The sequence below is a fragment of the Ochotona curzoniae genome, unplaced genomic scaffold (genome assembly GCF_017591425.1).
Source record: "Ochotona curzoniae isolate NIBS_2020 unplaced genomic scaffold, NIBS_Ocur_1.0 contig_832, whole genome shotgun sequence".
In the NCBI taxonomy this organism is placed as follows: Eukaryota; Metazoa; Chordata; class Mammalia; order Lagomorpha; family Ochotonidae; genus Ochotona; species Ochotona curzoniae.
Window position 1 is genome coordinate 7,977,608 of NW_024466580.1, and position 25,674 is coordinate 8,003,281.

Genomic DNA, 25,674 nt, shown 5'->3' on the forward strand with positions numbered 1-25,674 from the left:
ATGCAAAGAGCTTAACACCCAACAAATTTCAAGCTGTCTTGCCACACTGCCAGACAGCAAGTGCTCACTCACAATCCCACGTCTGGCTTCTGATTGTTACCTTGATAGGAGAGAATCAGTCTTCTGCCCCTCCAAGTGCTTGCAAGAAGTGCAACCTTGGGTGAATGCACTGTCTTTCACAGCTGCTACCCATGCAGAGCTGTTAGTCTGCCCTCTCTGGAGACTTCAAAGGCAAAGACCAAACATGATCTTTAAGCAATGGTTGGACAGGGACCTGGGAAAGGAGCTGCCTGAGCTCTTCTGGCCATCCACCTGCAGCCTTCTCTGGCCACATCTCCACAGCACCAGCTCAGTGGTCAGTTCCAGTGGGCCTCGGTCCTGCTTAGGACAGCACTGGAAGCCAAGACCATGGCTAATGGCCATCCCCACAGGTGTTAAAGTTTGGCAGGCAGGTAATGTTGACTGTGGCCTTGCCAATTTCCTTAGTGTGGATCTCCCACCACAGTGGATCAAACTGGCTTTGGTATGTGACATCACTGCATGTAGAGAGGGGAGAACATGCAAACCACAGGCTCCTCCAACCTGGTGCCAGGTCACCATGGCCCTGACTATAGCTTGTACCCATGCCCAGCAGGATGGGCCAGGATACTGCCATCCCTGATCCTTGCAAAGAGTAAGACCTGTCCCAGACCACCCTGGTCCTAACCCTTGCCTTATCATCTGGTAGCCAGCCTTTTCTCTGCTACTTGTAGCTCCCTCCCTGTGCCTCTTCTGGTCAGAGCTCTGAGGTCTTCTAGATGCTCTGAGCATGGTCCTGGGTGCCACCTCCACATAGTCTGAGCAATGTCAGGTAGAACCCTTCACTGCCTGCTTGAACTGGGTTTGTTACTGGAGGCTTACTGTTAGTTTTTCTGTGCATTCATTCCAACTCCTTGACTATCAGATTCCAAGAGTTGGCCTTAACCTTCCTTCTACCCGATTGCTCACTAGGTACCTCGTGCTCACTTTCACAGTTCAAAAACTGCTGGTGACACTGGCAGTGACCATTTTCAGGACCCACTGCTCCTCCGTTACCACAAAACACAAGCCTTGGCATAAGCATGTGGGCTTGCAATGAAGTCACCCACTCATCAGAGTGCCTGGTTTCAGACCTGGCTCTCCTGCTTCTGATCCAGCTTTCTGCTAATCTCCCCGGGAGGCAGAAGTAGTGACCTAAGTACCTGGGTACCTGCCACACATGGGGGAGACACAATGGGATTTTTCACACCTGGATTCGGCCTGACCCAGCCCTGACTATTGCAGGCATTAGGGACCAATGCAAGCCAACAATTGCAGGCCTGAGTTGGACTCTACCAGCCAATTGCTTTCACTATATCTAAGCTCAGAGGGTCTCTGATCTGCTAGGCTATTAACCTTAAGTACAATAGGATAGGAACTTCTGTTCAAACTATAGAATTAGAGTCCTCTGGCTAATCTTAGAGTATTTTAATCTTGCTCTGTCTTTAGCATACCTTTGTTCTTCATAAGAATACATTGTGTTGCTATTTGCATGAGGCCTTACCATTTATAGGACATTCACAATGTGCACAGCCACAGTTTCATACGTCTGGACAAGAGCATCCCTCTCCTGGACTACAGGATTCCTCTCCTGGACTCCCAGGATTTCACATATGTCACCTAATCCACCCCAACAACCTAGGCTCTTTCCATGTTGCAAACAGAGGGGACTGAGAGAGGAAACCCCAACCAGAGTCATGAGCTAGTTACCAGATCCAGGCCTCAATTGAGAAGTCCCAGGGTGTTGGGTTCAATGACACAAACTCTCCCCACCCGCCTCACTTCTCTTGGTCTCGGGAATCCTGAGCAAACATGGCTCTGCGGTGCAAGCCTGTCGTGTGTGAGACCTTCTCCTCACCAGGCCCCTGGGTTTGGATGTCCTTCCTTTTAGCCCAGGCTCCCTCGCTGTATCCTCTGGCCAGAGCATTTTCTCCAGATAGACAAGAAGTGGAAATTCTCCTGTAGTCCAGGCTCTGGCACCACTTTCCCATTGCCATGACCATCTCTGTGGACTGACTAGAACCTGAGTCAGGGCAAAGAGAAGCACACTGAACCCCACCTTCCACATGTACCTGCAAGCCCCATTATTTCTAAGCAGGTCCAGGAGCAGCCTATGGGGACATGGCTTTCTGGGTGCCACTCATTCATCATCCCATTGTGAGATGGCTCACGCATGACCCAATGCACAGGTTGATGGGGTTGGTGGGCAAGGATGAAGGGCAAGCAATGCCTCTTTCCAGGAGAAAGTTAAGTCTAACGATCAACTTGAGTCTGGGGTTACTTCTCACTCTGCACTATCACACGTGAACACACACAGACACACATGCACTCCATCCCTGATGCCCTATCTTCTGCTCCAGTGGGGCTTCTAGGTGGCATGACCCCAATCAGGGCTACCTCTCTGGCACCCAGTCATTGCTTTGTAAAGTCGATACAGTCCCTGGTGTGCCTGTTAGCAGCCAGTTCCCATCAGGCTGGCCTTGTATTGAGTAATAGTTCAAGTTCTCTGGAAGCTGCAGCTGGGGGGTTCAGATCACTGCCCTAGACCTGTTTTCGGCCGCTTCCTTTAATCAAAACTATCAGTCTGCCCTTCGCCCCTCCCTGCTGGAAAGTTATCGCCAAAAAGAACACAGGAGCTTTGATTTTTTGCTGCTGGTCTGCCAGCTTGGATGAGAACCTGTGAGGTCAGGAGGGACTTGGTTTTCTCCCCAGCTTTGTGTTCAAATCCCACATCTGCCATTAACAGCTGGCGCCCTTGGGCAGGGCACGAAGTCCCTCTGATGCTTCATGAGTGCCACGGGTGGTGGTGAGCGTGTTAAGGAAAAAAACGTGTATTTGGCACATGCTGCTTCAAAGGGCAAGCCCGCGAGCGTGTGAGTGTCTGATAATATCTGGTCACGACCTGCTTCCCAGGTTTGCGCACCCATGTTCCTCCCAGTCCCTGGGGCTGAGCCCTCTCACTGCTTTCAGGAATTACAGGCGCTTCTGGAGGCATCTTCCCAGGGCAGGGAGAATCAAGGGCAGGACCCGAGTCAGGCGTAGCAGGGCTCTGAGCTTCCCCTGCAGCCCTGACCCTCACCTCGTGCCAGGTGGGGCAATCCTGCCAACTCTCCCCTGCACTCCCAGAGCCAGGGAGGCTGCATGTGAGCCCTTTTGATTTTGAAGGCAGAAGCCACTCTGGACTAGAGCCTCCTTCTTGCTATAGGGATAGCTAGATAAATAATTACTATATAAATAAATAAATGAAAATAAACAAAGAAAGCCTCCAATGAGCCTGAATTGCCGCCGTGCTGAGAGGTAACTGGCAGATTCGATTTAATTATAAGACACAGAGTTGTAATGGAGTGTGTGCAGCTCAAGGAGGATTCCGGTAAATGGGAGGACAGCGGGGTTCCCTGCCTTTTCTGCTAGGTCGCCTCTGAACTCTGCAGCCTGAGCGCCTCCCTTGCTGTGTGTGCCGGGGGCCATGGGGAGGCAGACTGCTACAAAGGAATTGCTGCACCCTAGAGGATGCTGCTGCACCAACCCCAGGCCACGTGCACAGTACAGGCCTCAGCCCTACCAGGGTAGCCCTAATGAGGTACCCTAGTGGATGGTGCCAGCTCAGGAAATGTTGAAGTAGGAGGAGGTGGAGCCAAGACGCTGCATGCATGCAACACTCAAGGTCCACTCTGCAAACCTAGACAGTGAATACAGTGGCTGTGACTGTGTCTTGGCTGGCAGAAGAATCTTCTAGCAGCTTGCCTCCCAGCAGAGGATCCTTGCCTCCCTGTAGTGGCAAATCCTTTCAAGTCAGCATCCAGAGCTTTGAGGTCCCTCTCAGTGTGTCCTCAAGTCTGGGATATCATCTGCACCTTCAGTGAGTCAACAGGTAGTCTGCATGCACATTGCTAACAGCAGCCCTGTACCCATCCCCCACTCATCCCCACTTGTCCCAGGAGGCACGCAATCCTGCTCCATGGCCCAAGGGGCACAGGCTCTCCAGGGGCCTTGCCCCCTACCATGGCAGTGATGCCCATGACCATCTGCCAACACCATCTAACAGTGCCCTTTCCCAGTGGGTTCTCTACTGTACCGCCTCTTTCCCAGGTTGCTCGGATTGCTCCTGGAAGGACCGCTGGGCATGAGCTTGGGAAACAAAATGAGCCTGGTTTATAATCCTCTTTTACTTCCCACTTGGGTGGGTTCAGGGAAACTGCTCCAATTCCCCATGCCCCCCTACTTCAGCATGGGCTGGTCCCCAACATCCCCATCATTCCAGGTGAAGAGTCAATTCACAAACAGATGCTTCATTTGTCAGCTCACCTTGGACCTCAGTCTTCCCGGATATCTGAGCCCAGAAGAGCTGCAGGGGATGCAATAGGGACCTTGGTGGCAGTGTGGGCCTTGGCGGGCCTCCCTGGTGCCCTCAACCTTGGTCTCTATGGGCCTTTGTCATTCCTATCAGGAAAACAGAGGTACCTTCCACCTGCCCTGCCTCCCAGCTGGGGCAGGGTACCCAGCTGCTGAGCATCAAGCCCAATCAGTCACTGATTTTCAACTTACGAAAAGTCTGAAAGCCTCCTAGGCAAGATGGCCCCATCAGCCCCTGTTCCTCATAGGAGGAATTGGCTCAGGACAGGCTAGCGGGTGGAGAATATGTCCTCCATGAGCCTGGTTCTCTGCCACGTTCGCCCACAGAGCAGGTAACCCACTGGGATTAGACTGGAGAACCAGAGATTGTCTGGGGTGTACCTGCACATGTGATGAGCCCATTCCTCACATTTTTCAACCAACATGTTCAGCTTCCCTATGTCTCTTCCCAAAGTGGCTATATTAATATCACAAATAACATAGTTTATAATCAGCTTGAATGGGCACGGCACTATATAACCTCTTTGGATCCTCACTTTCCTCTTCTGTCAAATGTAAATAACAATTGTACTTACCCCCAGCAACTTTTATGAGGATTAGAGGAATAATACAGGCAAAGCATCCATTCCAGGGACTTAGTGGATTGCCTGCAGTCAGCACCTGATCACTCGGAGTGTAATGGTGAGAGAAGTGAACTTAACCCAAGTGAGTAAGACTTAGGGATACCAGAGAAGGCTGAGAAGTCTCCATTCTCCAAGGTGGGGATCTGCTAGTGTGCAGAAGGGTGTGTTGGACTCCAACTCTGGGTCATCCTGATGGCCAAGTGCTCCAGAGGAGAGCTACAGCCTGAGTCAGTTGCTGATCATTTTGGAGTCTTAGGTAGTTCGCGGGTTGGGAGAAAGGCCACAGGCAATGTGTGAAGGTAAAAAATAGGATCCTAGCCTTCCCGAAGAAGAATAATAAGAGTTAAACAAGGGGGCTGGTGCTATGGTACAGTGAGCGAAGCAAGCACCTGCAATGTCAGTATCCCATATGAAATCACTGGTTCATTCCCAGAGGCTCTATTTCCCATCTAGCTACCTACTCGATGGCTTGGATCTCAACCCCCATTTAGGAAACTTGGCTAGAATTCCAGGATCCTGTCTTTGGCCTGGCCATTGTCCTAGCCATTGTGAGTGAACCAGTATATATTCTCTCTTCTCTCTCTCTCTGCCTTTCAAATAAGTAAGTTTTGCAACAGAAGGAAAGGAAGGAAGGAAGGAGGGAAGGAAGGAGGAAAGGAAGAAAGGAACAAATGAATGACCAATGAAGAAAAGAAGAGCCAGGGAAGGTCTCAGAGAGCCAGCCCAATGCGCAGAGACTCAGAGTCAGCGAGGAGTCACATCTTGCAGAGAAAAGAGCCGGAGCACGGCATGATGGTCCAAGGCTGCAGGCAGGCAGAAACGTGCCAGGCTTCACCACTCACAAGCCAAAGGACTGGGCAAACACCCAGCCCCCCAAAATGTCAGACCCTTATAAATCATCTTATTTTCATAAGGTGGCTGCGAGGGTGAAACAAGCTGAGGGATGGCTGAAGTCGCAGTGCTGTTCAGCAAACTGCTGCTGCCTTGTTCTCCCCACGATGAATAGATGAAGGCCAAAGGGAGTGGAGATTTGGAGAAGTCAGAGAATCCGTGACTGCTTGGCCACCCAGATTTCCTGCAGGCCTGTGGAATCTGAGCCAATAACAACAGACAATCCAGAGCTCAAAGGTGGTTACAAAAAGCTGTTCACAGCACTGCCCACCTTGGCCAAGTCCCTTCCGTGGCTTGGCCAACCAGCACATGGCACAGCCGAGACAGGCAGGGCCAGCAAAGGCCGAGGGCAGCACTGGTCACTGTTGGGTAAAGCTGCTCGGTGCCTGTCAGTAAATTCTGAGGGCCACTGACTCCCTCAGGGGCTGCAGCGGATGGGCTGCTGGTCACAGAACCTTCAGGGAATAATCACGAATGACTCTCAGCTCTTCCTAAAAGACAATAACTCAACATGAGCTTTTTACATAATTCATTATTTTAAAACCTTAATTTAAGACCCCAGCTGTTTCAAGTTTCTCTTATAAGAATTTAATTGGTATGTAATAGCATAGTTAACCAAATACAAATCAATAGTTTAAAACAACTAATTGATAGTTAATCTGAATGGGGAGAAACTCAGTTCTAATATAATTAACTCATATTAAATAAGCTATGAAATAGCAATTATGTCTTTACAACAATGTAAAGTTTATAGTTCCTTAATAAACTTACATTAGCAAGCAATGAGATTCAAAAATTATGAAACAGGTAATATTGGGCTATTAAACATTTATTATTCGTCCTAAAGGGCCAGAGCTAGGCAGTTGTCGAGATTAATAAACCTTTTCTACCCCTCTCTTCAAGCCCTTTTGCTATAGAGGTTGATCAGAAAGCCGATCTCTGCATGATTTATAGGCATCATTATTGCCTGGTATGTGAGTAATTATGCTGAAAACAGCACGAGGCAGAACCAGGACAGAAAGCAGAAGCTTTACAGACTCAAGACGGGAACTTTCCAAACCTGAGACTTGAGCACCCTGCATTGCTGGCTACTGACAACTCTCACAGGACAATCACCTGTGCAAGGTCCTCAGGACAGACCTCTACAAGGCAAACCCCAAGCCAATCCACCATCAGGGCCCGGGGTGACAGTGCCCCTCCCTGGGGCACCTCTCTGTGCTCTGACATCTGTAAGAAACATGATGTCTAAACCCCACCCTGTTACTTGCATGCATTGAATTCACTCTTTCTGGATGCTTTATTTAAGGCACTTTGCACTGTGTGTTGGTTCATTTGATGTTCACATGTAAGAGACTCTTAGGACCAGTGTCAATGATTTATACATGAGAAACCAAAAGCTCAGCCTCACAGACTGCCCAGGGTGAGTGCTGGAACTTGACGTTCACCAGCTCTATTGGCTCTGAAGCATCCGTGCTCGCCCAGTGACTCCAGCCAGATCTAAGTGCACCTTCTGGGGGCATTTGAGCAGTTGTCAGTTCCTCTGCTGCTCTCTGGGTTAAACTGGCAGAGATCTACCGGCTCTAAAGGTTCCCTAAGGAAAGTTTAGGATCCTTTCACTTGTGTCCTGCCGTCAGGCTGCCAGCAGTGAGTAGCTAGAGGGAGCAGGTGGGAACTCATCACCCATCACCAGGAAGAAGCACCATACCCCCAGCAGGTCCCTTTATCTATGCTATCTTCTCCATCCATGGATGCCCAGGACTGAGATGATCTTTAGGAAGCATGAAAGTCTGGCCTCTCTCCCCTTTGACAATCTCTACAAACCACTTCTCCCTGCAAGAGAAAGTCCTGGCTCCCAGGCCAGCCTCAGTTGCTCCAGCACCTGTATTGAACCCATCCCTGGCCCTCTAGTCCCCTCATCTTTGCTATGGCCACACCAAATAACTAGCCACTAATATACAATTTCTTGCCTGATTGGTTTGGAAGACTTGCTCAGTAGCAGATTTGGGTGGGTGATTATAAGCATCCTGAACTCTTGAGATCAGGTGATCTGAGGATAGGACAGGCAAGCTTCCTACAAGTGGCCGTCCACATGCACTGGACAGTCTCAGAAGTAGGTAGGCCATAGAGGCTGATGCCTGTCTGCTGTCACCAGCTTCAATCGCAGATGCCTGAGAGCTCCTTGGCTTCTGGATGAGGCCAGAATCAATTGCTATCCTTACCAAGATGCTACTCACACTGGAGCCAGGGATGGAGGCGGGGATGCTCGAGGCACCCAGGACTGCATCTGAGTCAGGCATACATGGAATTTGCCTCCTCACAGCTCTCTGTGTGCTTCATCCCACAGCCCTATCTCAGCAACCCTGGTGGTCACTGTCTAGTCAGTGAGGGCCAGCTGAGCAGTGCACTCTGTCATCTGGAGCTCCTGAGAGTCCAGTCACTACTTTCTCAGTAAGGAGAGAGCTGGATTGGGAAGTGGAGCAGCCAGAACATAAACTAGCGCCTATATGGAATACTGGCACCAGCAGAGGGAGGATTAGCCTGTGATACCACCACACTGGCCGCTAAAAGTCAACATTTTTTTTTTAAGAATTTATTTTTATTGGGCAGTCAGATATACAGAGAGGAGGAGAGACAGAGAAGAAGATCTTCAATCCAATGATTCACTCCCCAAGCATCCACAATGGTTGGAACTGAGCCAATCCAAAGTCAGAAGCCAGGAGCCTTTTCTGGGTCTCCCACACAGGTGCAGGGCCCCAAAGTTTTAGGCCACCCTCTACTGCTTTTCCAGGCCACAAAGAGGAAACTGGATGGCAAGCAAGGCTGCCGGGATTAGAGCCAGCACCCATATGGGATCCCGGCGCATGTGAGGTGGGGACTTCAGCCACTAGGCTATCATGCCAGGCCCCAAATCAACATTTTTAAGAGAGCTTTGGGGGAAGGAGGATACAACTAAACTTGTAACACTGTCCCAGTCCATACCAGAGGTTCCTGTCTCTGCTCTGCGGGTCTTGGCTGGCTCACATACCTTACCCTGAGAACTGAGCTGGAAGCCAGCGCTTGGCTCCAGCCTGAGGCTAGCAGCAGCCGGAGCATGGGTCTGGAATTGTCCTTTTGCTTCTCTGTGCTCCACATTCTGAAACCGACGTGGAGGAGATAATGTCTGCCTTGCGTGCCTCACAGAGCTACGGTAAGCATCAAATGGAATAGGAACTATAACAGCATCATGAAAACTAAGCATCTCACAAACCTAGAATGGTAGCGCTGCAGTCTTGACATCACTGGCAAGAAATAAAAGGATTCTGAGGGTTAGTCTCGCCTGCACCCTGGAAGGAAGAAAAGTCACTCCTCTCATGGGGTCATCCCTTGTGATTCCTCCCAAGAGAAAAGCCCACATTTCCTGGGCGCCTGCTCCAAGGACCGACAAATTGTATTCACTCTCCAGTGAGCCTTCCCAGCCAGAATGCATGCACCATCTCTAAGCACATCTGTTTCTGTTCTGATTGGGGCTGGGGAGAACTGACTTGGAGCACCCCGTATTTCCCAGCAGCCCTTTCATTAAGCCAGTGGACTTCTACAGACCCTTTGGCAGGTACCAACCACTGGGCATGGCCCTAGGGTTCTGTGCTGCAACACAGTAGAGTTTTTTGACTCACAGTCTAGAGATCAGGAACTTCAAACGGTATAATATCCCACACCTTGGACACCTGCCCTGTTCTAATAACTGCAAACTACCCATGCAGCAATTCCCAAACCTTTGTGCCCTCCTCCCCACAACATCTGCAGGTGACCTTGGGCCCTTTTCCATGAGCTCCCCTGTGAAGTCAGAGCCTCATTCTTATTGCCATGTACTGTGATTACCTTCAATGTATCTGGGTGATTCTACTACCGAGAAAACCAAAGAAGAAAACCCCAGAGCTCACTTAGGACTGGGCAGAAAGGCTACTGACAGCTCCCAAGAGCTCCCAAGAAGGTCTCTGTGATCTGACTCTTCCATTCATCTCAGTGTCATGTGACAAGAAGCTGACAGTTCAACATTGTGCCTACCTCCCAAAGTGACAAACTCCTGGTACCTCTGTGTCATGTTCTATTACCTCCCACTTATATCACAGTCCATTTGGTTTAGCAGGGTTTCCCTCAAGACAATCACTCCTTTGCCGCTTCCTCCTGGTTCTCTCTGGAGTCAGTGTCTGAAAACTCCCCACCTTTCTGTCTGGATCTCCAAATTCTAACCCTCGCCTACCTCAGCCCCTCAGACATGCTTCCCTATGTGCATTCGTTAACTTCCAAGCTCCACAAATCTCTCAGAAGAACGCCCTAAGTTTTCATTCATGGACAACCAGCTAATTCTCACTTCACCACAAATCCAAGCTGCTCATTTTTGCAAAGAAGCCCCTGGCCTCTCCACACTTATCAGCAAAAACTCAGAGAGCCCTCTCACTTCATACATTTCTGCAGTGTGCTTATTAACGCCTCGTAATGTAGCCGCCTAAATAATTAAGACTAACCCGCACGTGTCAAATTAAATGAGCCAAGTACTTTGAGAAATTGCCTCATCCTCAATTTCTTTTATTAATCAGGTTTTCTTTTAAAAAAAAAGTGAATTCTTTTCCTGTTCATTTGCGAAAATCAAACATGGTCAGTGCGACTTCTCCTACAGTCTGTTGGCACGGGCCAACTCTCTGGGGGTGGTCCCCCAGAGGCAGGTGACCTGCGAGGGGAATTAGTCCCTCTTCCCTGTGCCTGAGAGTTTGAGGAACTGTCCAGCAGCCCCATGGGCATGTGGGTCTGATCCACCCCATACCTTCTGCTCTACCACCCGCCAGGGTCCTTCCTGGACTCACTCCAGAAACCAAGACTTCCGCTCCCATTAAAAAAAAAAAAAAAAAAACTAAACAAACAAAAACTGCTAAGGTGGACAAAAAGAAGTGGGTGGCAAACACAATAGGAACCTTCAGCCATTGTACAGCTCTGATGATGAACAATATGTGTGTCATATTGAGGTTTCAACACAGCCTCCAGCCAAAGGCTATTGTTGGCAGGAGCTCCGTGCCTCCTCCTGGCTTGTACTTCCGCCGGCCCCCTCCTGGCATGCCGCATTCCTGTCTCTTGAAGGTGGTTGTTATAAAGAATCCACAAATATAGTAAGTAAACATCAAAGGGGCTTTGATCCACACGGCCCTCGACAGAGCAGGAGCCCCCAAAGAAAGGGCCAAGGCCTTGGATGAGGGAACTTAACATCGTCAATTTAGGCGCCTGAGATGTGAGGCTGTTTGAAGCGAGAACGGCTTGGCAGGGCCTTCAGACGAGCACACGAGCCAGCGAGCCAGCGTGGAAGGGAAGGACGAGAAGTGAGTGCCTTTGGAAACGTACCCTCAGATCTGCCTCCCTGCTCTTTACTGATAGTCAATAAGCCCCTTTGCAGAATCGGAAGATCAAAACAGGCGACCTCCCGGGCCTTGGCACTCTGCCATCGCCTGCCACACTTTGCTTTTCTCGAGGGCTCAAGCACCCAAGTTTGACTTATCTGTGTCTCACGAACCCTCCACTCCCTTTCATCCTGTTCCCCTGGGAGGGTGGGCCTGTGCAACAGGAGAGGAGGAGGAAAGATGAGCTCACACTGCCTGTCTCCCATCCAGGGCAGGCATATCCTGGATAGGGTTGGGGGACACACCCTCCTGTAAGGTGGGGCCTGGGAGGAGCTGTTCCCATGCACCCTCTTCCAGAAGTTATGTCCCTCACCTACTATTCTCGTTCTATACCAGCTGCTTAGGTGTGTGACTTCCAAGCAAAGGGATGCATGGGAACTCTGTAGTAATCAGGCGGAGTCATTCACCACATGGCACCTTTGCTTTTCCATCTGTGCAACATGATAAGTTTTGGCCCACCTGCCTACCTCATGGGGGCTGTGGAGAAATTCAGTGTGGAAATGCTTCAGAACTTATGAAGTGCTTGAGACAAACCAAGACTACAGGAGAAATGCCAAGGAGAAAAAGTTGCCATCCTGTAAAGCATTTCACTTCAATCCAATGCTCACAAACAATGGCCACAGATTCACCAAATACGATGCGAAAGCAAATAAATAAACTGTCTCTTGCATTTGCCACCCAAACTCATCGTTCTGTCATGTTTCCAATACGGTCTGAGCTCTGTAGAGTCTTGTGTCTCTTAACTGTCCCAACCCTGAGCTCTGAGCCTTCAACTCGGAAGTGCTACATGATGGTATTGTACCTCAAGACAAAGGAGCTGCAGTCCCAAAAACTGGCTCTTCCAGCTGGCAGAGTCCTTCTACCCATACTTCAATCCCTGGGTCTACCCACAAACTCATGCAGTCCCTTTTATGTCCTTCTGAAGTCACCCACTGTATTCAGTTACCTTGTTCTGTACAGGACCCCCTGGCTACTCTACCTCTTATCTAGCAGACCTGGACACATTCCTGGGCAGGAGGTGTGGGGAGCGGGGAGCGGGAGTGAGGGGAGACAAGGCCTCTAAGCCTGGAATAGAAAGAAGTAGTTAGGCGGGGATCTGGCGCTGTGACACAGAGGGTTAAGCCACTACCTCAATGCCAGCATCCCATATGAGCACCAACGAGTCCCAGCTGCTCTATTTCAAATTCAGATCCCTGCTAAAGCATCTGGGAAAGCAGAGAAAAACTGCCCAGATTCTTGGCCCCTGCCACCCATGTGGGAGATCCAACAGGGGTTCCAGGCTCCTGGTTTCCTCCTACCTCAGCCCTGACTGTTGCAGCTTTCTGGGAAATGAACCAAAGGATGTAAGCGCTCTCTCTCTCGCTCTCTCTCTCTCTCTCTCTCTCTCTCTCTCTCTGTAATACTGCCTTTTATGATCAATTTCAAGGTTAATTTAAGATTAATCTTTTGAAATAAATGAATAAAGTGATGGTTATGATGAGCATGGACTGCCTAGGTTCAAAAATTTGACCCAACCACCTGCTAGCTCTTTGATTTAAGGTCACTCACCTATTGTTGCTTTAAACAGGGACCATATACAATGAAGAAAATAGCACCTATTTGACAGAATTGTCATGAGAGTTGAATGATAATTATTGATTTAAGATTATGCCCAAAATATAGTAAGCGCTATACAAATGCTTGTATACACCGCAAACTGTTTCTAAGAGCAACACAAGACCCTGCACAGAGGTATTACTCTAACACCTGACCCACTCCCAACTCACTCTCCTGTGTTTTTCTTTCAGAGCTGGGCCTCCAAAGAAGAGGATGCTGTCTGGTGCTGGGCTACATGGGCAAGGACAAGTTTCGGAGAATGAATGAAGGTCAGTGACAACTCCCTTCTTAGGGGTGGAGTATGTGGAGGGAAGAGTTTATGCCTTATAACTGTGATGTGGAGGAATCGGAAAGCAGAGCCTGGGACACCTCAGGAAGAATGTTGATCAGTTTGAGCCCCGTGAAGTCCCCAGTACAAACAGCATCAGAAGGAATAGCAGGTGCCTGGGACACGGCACGCTCTCCTGTGCTGCCTCTCTTCTTCCCTGCGTCTCTGACTACTCTTACCTCTTCCCTCTTTTTTGTTCCCTAACCACCTCCAGGTCCAATTAAATCTGTTCCTTTCATCTTTTCTAATCCAGTCCCCTCTGCTTGTCTCTTCAATCATTCACTATTTTGAATGTCTAGTGAATACATAGCACCTTACAGAGAATCTAAGGGAAGACTGAAGAAGAATCTATCACGTTTTTCTTACCAAAGAACTTATGTTAGAAAGTTTGCCTTTTGCAGTTCCAGCAGCATTATCTCTGTCTCTTAGTCCCAGATCTTTCTGCCTTTCTTTTGCACTTGGTCTTTCCTTCGAGGTTTGTGTGGGTCACAGGAGGCTTGGGGGGAGGTCTTGGCATTACTGTGGAGGCTGGCATGTAAGAGGCATGCTGTCACTTACAGGCCTGCTGTAATAAAGAACCAATCCTCTCCATCCCCGGCCATCTGTCTCCATGCAAGTAATAACCCTCTCCATCAGATGCCACAGACTGTTTGTCAGGATTCAAAAGTAGATAAACAATGGCTGTGTATGCCATTTATTCATTAAAGTCAGACAAATGAAGCCTTGGCTTCTCACCAGCCCAGCTTGCCATGAGCTGAGTCCCTCCCTTTTCAAGGCCCAAGGGTCCTGTAGTACCATTCTCACTCCAGGCCAGAAGGAGGAAGTTGTTCAACCCTAGCACCGCTGTCTCAGAATTAGGCCACAGCCTAGTCCCAGTGCCCTATTCCCATGCTTGTCGGCTCCTTCTCCCTCTAACGCCCATGACCCTCACACCTCCATGTATGCCCCAGATCTCAGCCTTGCCAGTATGGGTCTGCTGCCAAAATCCATCTTGTGACAGTGTGACAAGAGCTAGGCCAATGCAATTAAGCACAGGAAGTGAGCCTTCTTCATTTGCCACCTGTCTGGGTGAAAAGGCAGAAGCAATAAGAAGTCACTTCCCACTTGTAGGAGCACAGCCAGGGGTTGGGATTGCATTTTCTCTTGCCAGTGCCCATCTCTCCCTCACTCATTTCCTCTCTCTTCACCACCCCCTCCTAACACAAAGAGCAGTGCTAGGCAGGAACTCATTTGTGGGAGCAGCCAGTAAGTCTCTGTCCATGGTGCTAAATAAACACAGCTTCTTACTGGTGATGCTCATTAGAGAAACCAAAAAGAGATTCACAGGGAATAGAAAAGCCCAAAAGAAAGGAGCAGGGTTGCATTTGAAACCGCATACTCTGATGTCTGTCACAGCTTGTAGTTCATCAAGGTGACAAGGGTGTGACAAAAGGCTGACCCAACATTTGTGGTGAGTTGCAAGTCTCCACTGACAATGAGGACATGAGGTAGGGGTAAAGCTGAAACAGCGGAACAGAAGGAGAGACCCTGAGTAGGTCAACTTTGGCTCTGGGTTGGGGTAAAGGGGCTGGAGGGACCTGGATCCAGGAGGCTTTTCTGCCTCTGTTGCAGCCAACCTTACCAAACAAGACTCACATTATACATTTTCCTCTTTCTAAAGTTCTCCTACCCCAAACCCCAACATTTCTGCAGATAAGAAAAGGCATTAGCAAGTAGAGTAGCTGTTTTATGCTTTGTAATTATCTTGTAATAACACTCAAAATAATTATTTCTTCCCATATATTAATAATTTGAACCACAAAAGCAGCCATGACATTGATCATGAAGCAAAAAATTTATGTCAGTACTACACAGCACACCTTGAACAACTGGGAAAATCACAAAGAAAGATAATTATTTTTTCCATTTGTTGGTATTATTGAGATATTGGAACAGTTAACTGCTTCTTCTAGGAACAATGAGGCAGTGATCATATTTAGAATAAACATAAAAGATCTACTCGTGCTATAAGAAAGCATATTTGTTCTGTTTAACAATATCTAGTAGGGTGTCTGTCACCTGGTGAGAAGTGGTTCCTATTTTATTTGCTTCCTTGATAATTTGGTGTCTTTCTATTCCCTTCTCCCTTTTCTCCCTCTTCCGCCTTGCTTGCCACATTCAAAAAAAAAAAAAAAAGAAAAATGAACAGCTTGAGAAGGAACCGGAGGAACTGGAGGAAAATGAGTGAAGAGTCACTTTACAGATCTGGGGTTTATCATAAGTTAGAGTAATCGCAATTTGTGCTGTTAAACTACACAAAGCAATAAAAAGAAAATGCTGTTCAAAGATCATTTAAGGAGGCATGTGATAGTCAACGAGAGGTTCGCTCTGTTTGAGAGTCTTAATAGCTTCTTGGACGGAATCTGCTGCAGTTGCAGGAATGGAGGTGGTTGGTAATGTGGTGAATGGGGAGGGTGTGTGTGTGTGTGTGTGTGTGTGTGTGTGTGTGTGTGTGTGTTCCTATTTGGACTCAACACATCTGAGACATCAAGAGAGCTAAGAGCAAGAATCAACAAAGGTAAAGAAGGGAATAAAGATAGCCCAGGCAAAATATCAGATTAGTCTGACATAATTGTCTTCATGTGATTAAAAACAAGGTGCTTTAAGGGAATGCTGGAAGGAGCCTATCTATTTATTCATCAAATATCCATTAAATACCATAAAAATATCATACATTTTTCAGAATAAGTGTCAGGCATTGTTGTAAGCCCTGGAGCTATCAAAGGCAATAAAACACAGTCCTGCCCTCATGGAATTCATGATACAAACACGTAAGAACCTCTCAGTGTAAGATCCCTCCACAGAGGGGTCCCTTCACAGAGGGGTCCCTTCACAGAGGGGTCCCACGCAGCCCTTTGGGCAAACTGGATGACCCTGCACTTCCAGAGGCCAGCTCCAAATGAGTTCAGAGCTCAGGAAGGGTGTGTGGAGCCAGGAAAAAGAAAAGACACAGACATTGCCACTTGGTGCCCTCTGTTAACAGCTCAAGAAGCTGTCTTTCTTTGTTTACCCAGCCCCAAAACAAGCTTCTGTACAAACATTTAATTGTTCTATTTTTACTTCATGGCTAAGGGGGCATGCACAGACATTTGGTCATACTGTTTGTTACTTCATGATTAAGCAGGTGCCCCTAAAGATAATTCTGCAAAATACTGTATTCAAATTCTTCAAAGCAAGCCATTGTTCATTCTTCAGTAGTAGCCATGGAGTGACAGCCAGGACTCCAAGGCCAAAGCACATGCGATTACCTGCTAATCAGCAATACATTTCTACCACATTTCTGTTTCTACAATTTACCCATCACTTAATGAGAAAACTATGTCACAAGAAAAAGGACATAAAGATTCAAAATAAAAATTTCAAATATTAAACTCCCATACAACTACAGGCTCTACTATCCCATAAGTGATCAAACAATAATTAAAAGCACATCTTTATAGTATTAATAAAAGCATCCTTAAATTCCTATAGCCAAAAATTATAGAAGCAGCTAAAACAGATACATTTTCTATGCTTCAAAAATTTGCAGGGACAGGCTACCCTTTAAGATCACAACAACTATATTTATCACCATAGCAATTTCAGCTTATACTCCCATCACTTTCATTAATATTTAGGATACTTATCAAGCCCTTTCTCAGAAGATGTGCTACAAGTTCAGGCCAGATTCTGAGGCAATGGTTAGGCACACAATAAGGTGTCCAGAAATTGTTTGGCTTAATTATACTCCTATGCATAAATTGTTAAAGGCCCACTCACCAAGATATTGTCAGCAACATTAACTCCAAAGCTCACATTGGTTGCAAAAACCATCTCACAGGGGCAAACAACAATGCCTCAAAAGATTACAGAATTCTTATTGGGGTGGTTGAGTATCCATGCAAAAGGGGGTGAGACTGTGTCCTGTGTCAAGGTGGTCAGAGAGACATCTGCCAGGTCTTGTCAAGCAACTTGAAACTCTTCTGAGCCTTGCCAAACAGGGGAGCTGTTCTTTTCACACCTTCATGTCATCCACACCCACTGCATGGACCCCAGCACTCGTCCCTCTCCCCCCTAACTTTTATTTCATAGGTTCCGCCATGGCTGCCAGTTCACGGTTTTGGTGAGACCTAGTGTGTGTGTTTTTATGGGACTGCTTATGTACTGTGGGAGCACTAGACTCTGCCCTTCCCTTTTCTTTTATTCCCTCTAAGCCTTTGTACAGGGTCTTGCACATAGGGGGTGGTCGCTCCATTTTTTGCTAAAGTGATTAATCGGTGCCCTGGCACATAGAGGAGGAATGACACACACGGGTCTTGAGTAAGCCATGTAGGCAGTTCCATGGAGCATGTATCCCTCATCCCTCCTCTATGTGCTCCCTGGTGCCGACCCCCATGTTTTCCCTCCATGTCAGCACAAAGCTCTTTCCTGGAGAGCCTGGGCTCAGGCAGGTCAGCAGAGCAGGACTGGTAGTGGAGGAGATCTTCCCAGGAAGGAGCTCCTTCCTTGTACACTGGTTCTCCTTTCTCACCCAGTCAGCTGCCCAGCATGATCTAGCGGCCTCTCTAGACAACTCCCAGTACTACCTGTCCCTGCATTCCCAGGGCACCCGCACACACCTGCACAAACACACCTTGCCTTCCATTTTCCAGCTCTTCTTGGTGACCCGTTTCATCTTCTCCAGGAACCTTGCTTACCTGAGCTGATCCTATTTCTAGGCTAAATCAAAGGCTTTCACCCAGGTGAGGGGCTCTGTTTGCCCCTCAGAAAGCTCTCATCCCTCTGGTCACACCTGCAAACAATCCTGAGATGACAGCACAACCCAGTAATTCAGCAGGACCTGTGAGCACTGACTTAGCCAGCAGGTAGTGGGAAGAACCAGGGCCACAGCCCCAGCCTTCAGGTAACCAGGACTGTTGGAGTTCCAACAGAGTGGCTAAAACAAAGAAGCAGGTCCCAACGCATTACCACCATCTGGTATCTCAAGGTGGCTGAGAAGACAAGGAAAATGACAGAGGCAGGGAGAAGAGAGGAGACTCAAGATAATGGAGAAAATCAAGAAAGACCTGGAGCCAGGAACACATACCAGGGAAGACAGCTCTCTTGGAATCAGGAAAGTCACAGAACTCCACAGTATGAACAATGAGGAAAAGGGTGCTTAGAGGAGACAGAAGAAGCCAACAGGCATTGGCCTCTCTTTCCCACCAAGCCCTGAAGGTCCAAGCCAAGTTTTCCCACACAGGGTGCACGCTTCACTGCAGGCTAAGGTGGGCAGCGGATTTCCCACACAGTCACCGCCACGGTGACCAATTGCTTATCTCAGCTCAGTGGAGGGAAAGCAGGAATGCATCCTAGCCCTGCCTCTCAACTTCCCAGGAAGAAATGCTGCCCAGAAATCTCTTGGGAGGGGCTAGAGCACCCAGGAAGGAGAGAGCCAGCTCCATGGAGGGCCAGCCACTATAGCAAGTGGCCCACAGGTCATTATTGTCCAGGCTAAGTGCTGGTGCTCCTTCCCCATGGTGCCCTTACTCACCCCTTAACCTTGTGAGGGGGACAGAGCCCTGCAAGGGTGGGGAACTGGTATCCTCAGCACCTCTGAAGCACTTAGTGGTGGCATGAAGCCTGTTTTTTTCTTTCTGCATACAAGCCCTAATAGGAACAAAAAGGAATCTGAAGCTTATTCGGTTTTCCACCTATCCCTTACCCGAGGTGACAAGAGTGATGCCCACCTGCATGTTGTTGGCCAAGTCACCAAACATCACTGATTAGCATTGAATAAGAAGATTCTGGCACCAGATACTCAAAAATCTCTCTTGGCTCTCAACACACTGCCCATCTCCAAATTCTCGCTGCCCACTCCACGGCATTAAAGGCCTTGGCCACCCAAGCAACCAGAACTAGGAGGTTGGCTGGCTTTGTCCAGCAGCCTCTGAAGACACATTCGTGTCCTTTCTCCTGTTGAACTGAGGCCCATGTCAGCTATACCCTGGGTGGTGAGGTAGGCATGCCAACTGAGCTGCATGTCCTCCAGAGCAGAGGGAAAACAGGAGTGCAGAGGCTCAGGGACAGCAAGGGCAAGCCTCCAAGAGGCACGTAGCTGCTTGCTCTGTTGTGGCCACAGCCTGGCTCATGCTAAGGGCCCACAGTCAGTTTCCGGAGACCATCCCTCCACTGCCTGCCAGGCCCCCGGGATGCTAGCTAATACTGTCATTTTGTTAGCTGGGGCTTTGGGGTGTGTTTTTTTCTTGTTTCATTTTTCTTACTGATGTGTTTCCTTCCACTGGGGCTACAAAACTGGTTATTTGTATAACGTCCCTCTTTATTATTTATGGCAAGACTCAGATTTCCAGGGCACTTTATGATTGTTATTTAATTCACTCTGTGTCTTGGAACAAAAGGCCCGCTGTTTCCATCCCCCTGCCGTGATCGAATGGAAGATTTTGGATTTTTTCCAGAGGCCCATCCTTTCAACTCCTGTTCCTACAAGGAGACCTGTCCATCTAAGGCAGGAGTCTCCCAGGCTGCAGACCCCATCAGATTGCTTTCCACATCTACATCCCACCCTCACCAGGTCCCAGAAATTGATGCTTCTCAATTTATCACCCTTGTCTCTGTCCCCATCCTCTCTCATTGGCTCTCCAACTGGCCCACTCACTCCACTCCCCCCAGTTTATTCCCCATGTTTCAGCTCGAGCAGAGTTTCAACATGGAAATTTGGTCATGTTGTGTTCCTCTAGAAAATATTTCAATTGCTTTCAAGAAAAATAGTGAAATCCTTAGCATGTTTTACAAGGTTCCATGTGATCTGCTTTTTGCCTATTTCCTTGACTTCTTCTTAGCCCTCAGTCTCTAGGGCCTTCTCTCTGTTCCTCATGCAGGACAAGCCCCCATCTGCCAAAAGACCTTGGTCTGCCCTGGTCCCCATGTGGGGGCTGCTGACTCCTCACCACTTCCCAGCCCCAACCATCAGCATAGCCATTATTCCTCACCCTTCAAGTTTCAGCTTGGCACCTTCTGCAGTGACACATGTGGGCCAAGTTCAAGGGTGCTTAGCTCTTGTAGAGTTACGCCACCCCTCTTCAGAGTGCTTAACTCTGTGCACAGACGTTCTTGGTGCTCCTCTACAACTACTCACCTCGCCCCTCCTGGTCAGTAGGCTCTGCTTGGTCTCAGTGACACTCGAGCAGCCCAATGTTTGAGTGGACACTGACAGAATACTGAGGTGAGTAACCTCTTGGACTCTGATCAATGACTCCAAGTCACTAGGATGGGAAATTTGAGGAGCACAGAGTCTTAGAAGAAGGATTACCCATTCCCTAGAGAGAAGGAAACTTGCCTGAAGTAGCACATCCAGTAGGCATTATAGCTGGGACTTGGACCCTCATATCCTACCCTTAGCATGAGCCTTGTTCTATTGCCACTCCATTATGCTAAGTCCTTGAAACCTGTGAGTCATGTCATGGAATGAGTTCATCAGGGACATCCACCTGCCTCGAGTGCCATGTTTTCAAGGAGGCAAGGAGTCCTAGAGCACGGGAAAGGAAGTAGACTGTTGGGATATGAACATGGACAAGCACACACAATGAGTCATCCCTTTCTGTGAGCCCAGCACCCAGCAGGTACAGGCTCTTCAGGTATGATCTTCACCCTCAACGATGCTTCCCTCCATTCAGAGAGAGAAGAGACAAAGTGTTTCATACCTGTTGTGTTTGCAGTTGAGTTGGTTGGAGCTTTTCCTTCGCATGCTTTGTCCGGTATACTTCACGGTGAAGCACTATAGCTTGGGAGCTGGGGAAATCTGAATTCGAATCCATCAGGCAGAGTTGAAGTTATATCATTCAAGATTCTAGAGGCTAAACGAGTCCAAGGTTGCCAGGTCCACTCTCTTCTGATGTTCAGCTGAGGATGCCAGGGCTTAGGAAGACCCAGTGCCTGCTACAGATGTGTGTAATTCCTTGTTCCCTAGCTGTGTTGCACTGCCTACTCCCTGCCCCATGTTGTGTTAGGTGCATGGCTTGTGTCCAGTGCCCACACCAGGGACATCAGACACATAAGCAATCACAAGGCTTTACAGTTATTGTAAACAGGTGAGTTAAAGGAACTTCAGGAACAGAGGCAGAAACTTATCAAACTGTAGAGCAGATGAGCACTGTCCAGGGTGGCTTCTGGAGGCAGTGCTGCTGAGCTGGTCCCGTAGAGTGGCTGTTCTTGAACTCCAAACAGAGGAAACACCCTGCCCACGAGGACCATGCCAGTTCCTCAGCCAGGCTCTCCGTGTTTTTCTGTTCCTAACATAATGCCACTTCAACCTCAAGAGCCCACAGTCTCTACATTCTGACTACTAGAATGACAAGGGGACAGAGTGACTTGGGCAGCAGCCATTGACAAACTTCTGGTCTCCCTGAATGCCAGCTGTGTCCTGAGGAGGCCTCATTTCTCCTCTGCTTCTCTCTCCTTCCATCCTCAGTCAACCTCATGGAATGCATTCAGTGCTGACAGCCGCCCACTGTCCCCTCCCCTGAGCCTGAAGGGGGGCACAGCGGATGGGAACAAATGAGGGTGCTTCGTGGCCTACTGTGAGATTTTAGAGCTGTGTGCTGGAATAAGCAGGTGCAGACTGAGATGAATTATCCAGGGCTTTCATCAAAGAACAGCCAATAAATACCTAAGGGAGCTCACCCTACCTGTATAGGGAGGCCGGGTCACGGCGCCGGCCCAATGCTCTGAAAGTAGTCACCAGTGCCACATCTCCCCCTGCTCCGTCAGCTTGTCCCCTGTGCCTTCCCTCCTGAAATGTATTTGTTTCTATGGCAACAGTGTTGTTACTGGTAGGGGAGGAGTTTAATGACATTCAGAAATACCAAATCAAGTCCATTTATATAATGGTCTGAAATACACATAATGGCCTATGGAATATAGGCCATGGTGACAGTTTCAGTATCTGCACGGAGTGTGGGATAAATAGAGCTACGTAATAGTCTTACCTCTGAGCCAAATGCACGAGGAATAACCACCATTCTTAGCACTAAAGAGCAGTGCTTCCCACCCATTATTCATGAAAGGATCTCAGAACACCACACCCAGCTACTGCCCTCTTGCCAAGGAAGGACTCTGGACCGTGGCTCCTCTGCACCCACCAAGGTTTAACCAGGAGCAAAGTGGAGTAGGTACAGAGGAGAGAGTGAGGCTATGGGAGCCTCCAGTGTGGAGAGTAGCAGGCACCCCCTCTAGCCGCTGGCCGATCTGCCGACGTTGCCGTGCTAGTTGCCAGCATTCATGTGTCTGTTCTTACGTTTCCATTTCATTCCTTGTATTAAGCACTTACTCTGCGCTGGCTTCGTGGGGAACAGGAGAGGATTCACACACGGAAAACATTCTTAAGCCAGTTTCTCCTACTTTAGAAGCAGATCCCAAGCAAAGTCTCAGAGATAGTCTCTCACCTGGGAGGGGCAGAGGTGTCCGTAAGGAGAGGAGGAAAGTGATGTAGGAAAAAGGGGCCCCAGCACAGAGAGTACCACAGGGTCTGTCTGCTCTGGGGGTGCCTCACTCTTAGCCCAGTGGGAAACCCTGAAGGGTGATAGAGAATGCACATCTAAAGGTTGGGCCACCCTAGGAGTAGCTTGTTGCATAGCAGCTGTGGTGGGCGGTGTGTGGACAGCTACCAAAGGTGGAGGATGTCTCAGCACCCTGGCCAGCTCTGTGAGGACAGAGTGTTCTTAACAGTCTAGGAGAATGCCCTGGGGAGATCTACAGACACTGCCACTGGGACATTGGCCTGTGGCCTCTGATGGGTCAAGTCTGTCTTGTATCAGGTGGAGCTGACAGTGACAGCGACAGCCCTGGGAGAACTTCAGGTTCCCTGGAGAGCAAGCAATAATCATTTAATGAAACAGCAGAAGGCAAAGAGAAGGAGAGCTGAGGAGAGGCACAGGTGGCATGCTGCTGGGGCACACGGGAGGGAAGAGCCATATGTTCTGACTACGATATCACTGGGGAATTTTAGAGAAAGCAGAAGGGGGTCAGAGGTGGCATTGAATCCTGGTTGCTATGTTTAGGATGGAGAAACTGAGGCCAGAGAGACACTGAGCCATGTACCTGCAGGCAGACAGCTCTAGCAAGCCCAGGTGAACTCCTGCCCTGGTCCTCTTCCTTCCTACTGCCCCAGGCTGCCTGTGCGGTGGACACAAGAGCAAGAGATTCTAACTGCGCCAGGAAGGACAGATGTGACTGCACAGCCATGCGCCATCCTGTCCACTGCTCCCCACGGATGTGGGTTGCTGTGCCCCAAATCTCCCCTCCACACACTGACCACAGAATCCCCACTCAGCTGCCAAGATCCCCCTGAACTGCCTGGATGCAGGCTGTCCTGACTTTGGAGTGAAAGACCTGCCCTGTGCTGCCCAGGAGATGCAGAATGGAAAGGAGGGTGCTGGAGAGTGCTCTGTTGCTCTCAAGGTCCCCCCGCAAGGTGCCCTCTCCTCTGTCCCCACCTCTGCCTCTCCTCTCCCAGCCAGGCCACTGAGAACACCGGGAAGGAGGGCTGCTGCACACTTCCCTGGAGCGGCATTCCTGTGGCATGTTAATAGCTTTTCCGTGAAATACAGCCTCCACTGTTAAGTAAGGCGGCAAGAAGCCAGGTGAGACCTAATTAAACAAGTGTCTCTTGGAGACTTAAATGAGGCCCAGACACCAGTGAACCACTGAGTCTTGCAGTTTCCCAAACTCATTTGACCAGGAAGCGCTTTTCCTGCAGCATGAGTTAGGACTTATGTTCCTTGGAATCTACTTGGAGAAGTCATGGTTTAAGGCCCGATTTCCCACCAACTAGTTGCGTGAACTTTGTCTTTAAACAAGAATTGAGAGCAGTAGTTAAAACAAGCCACATCAGAGTACCTGGATCCAATGCTCAGACCTAGCTCCTGCCTTCAGCTTCCTGCTAAGGCAGACTGGGAGACGGTGGTGACCAGTCAGGAGCCTGGGTCACTGCCACTCAGGTAGGAGACCTAGCTTGAATTTCGGATCCATCTCTGACCTTTGCACAGTCCCAACTGTTACAGGCATTCAGAGAATCAGCAAGCAGATGGAAACTTGCTCCTTCTCCCTGGCTCACTCGCATTGGGAGTGTGTGTGTGTGAGTGTGTGTATGTGTGGCTGGCATTCTGCCTCTCAGATTTATTTTATAAAAACTTAAAGAATAAATCTCACCTGCCTTGTGGAGGCCAATAAAAGAACACAGACGAACATTCTTTATAAACTGTGAAGGTCTATTGAAATAAAAGGATGCTTCAAAAACCTCATGAGAAAGCTGGAATTAAAATATGAATTTATTCTGGTGTTTAAAAAAAACTGTGAAATCCAAAGTCTTTTCATAATATGCTTTCTCCATGACATTTTTGAGACCCTTCATATGCACAAATTCCAAATTTTTCTTACCTATGTAAGCTTGCCTTGTAACCCCATTTTCCATGAACTTTTTGAAGCTCCCATCTGACAGTACTAGTATTTCTTATATAAATGGAGCAAGCACTCAGTTCCCCCAGAGAACATTTCATTAGAAATCAGAATAAACAAATAGGTGATTGGTGGAAATCAGTTCTGTTCCTGTTCAGGTATGTGACCTTGACCTTGATTGCTGTTGATCTGTCTTCTCATCTGAAAAATGGGTATACTCAATAGTCCTCTTTCGGATATGTCTTTGTTGTAGATTAAAATATGCATCATGGTTGTCCGGTGCTTTGAAAGAAATATGAAGTACCGTAAAATGCAAGGCATTGTCATCAGTGCTCCAAGGTTAATACCCCCAATTCAATCCCATGTGTGCTGAGATCAAAACAGGATGTGTGTTAGGGAGGGAGATGGCCAGTGGGAGAAATAACAATGACTAATAATCTGCATCCATATGTATGATGTTAGGAGTCTTGTATGAGCACGTCGCTGAGGGGGGGAAATGAATATTTCATGAGCAAACGCTCAATGTAGTATTTAGCTGAAATGAACAAAAAGAGCCCTGCTTGCCTCAGCCTCCAGGTGTGCTGGGGAGGTCAACACAAGCTCTGTGCCTGGTCCCTAGGGAGCAGGGACAGCTGGCTAGGAGGGAAGAGCTCAGCCTCCCAGCACAAGGGAGGAGCTGTCAAGTGTGCAGTGGGGCAGGGTATTCCACCCTGTGAGGCAGAAGAACTGATGTGCTGGTAAGGCAGCCTTAGGCATGCTATTGTAACCATGCTAGGTCTCTGTTCCACCCTGTAAAATAAGGACCAAATCCACCCTGCACAATGCAGTCTGGGTCCAGGTCCACCTGTTTGCAAGCAGACTTGGTAATGTGTACAGTGAAAAGGGTTATTATTCCATTATTCACTCAACAGATGTTTACTGAACATCTACT

General features: G+C 48.6%; 1 protein-coding gene across 3 annotated transcripts in view; it reads left to right on the forward strand.

Moving 5' to 3' along the window:
- The window catches only part of KIRREL3 (kirre like nephrin family adhesion molecule 3), a 538,030-nt gene that overhangs the window by 414,994 nt on the left and 97,362 nt on the right, over positions 1 to 25,674 (forward strand). For 2 of the 3 annotated variants that reach the window (XM_040992686.1, XM_040992684.1), the window contains exon 2: positions 13,138 to 13,215. In XM_040992686.1, coding sequence (XP_040848620.1) covers positions 13,138 to 13,215 — 78 coding nt within the window. Of the gene's footprint in view, positions 1 to 13,137; positions 13,216 to 25,674 lie in introns of those variants that run through there. The other variant, XM_040992685.1, reaches the window with a different exon arrangement.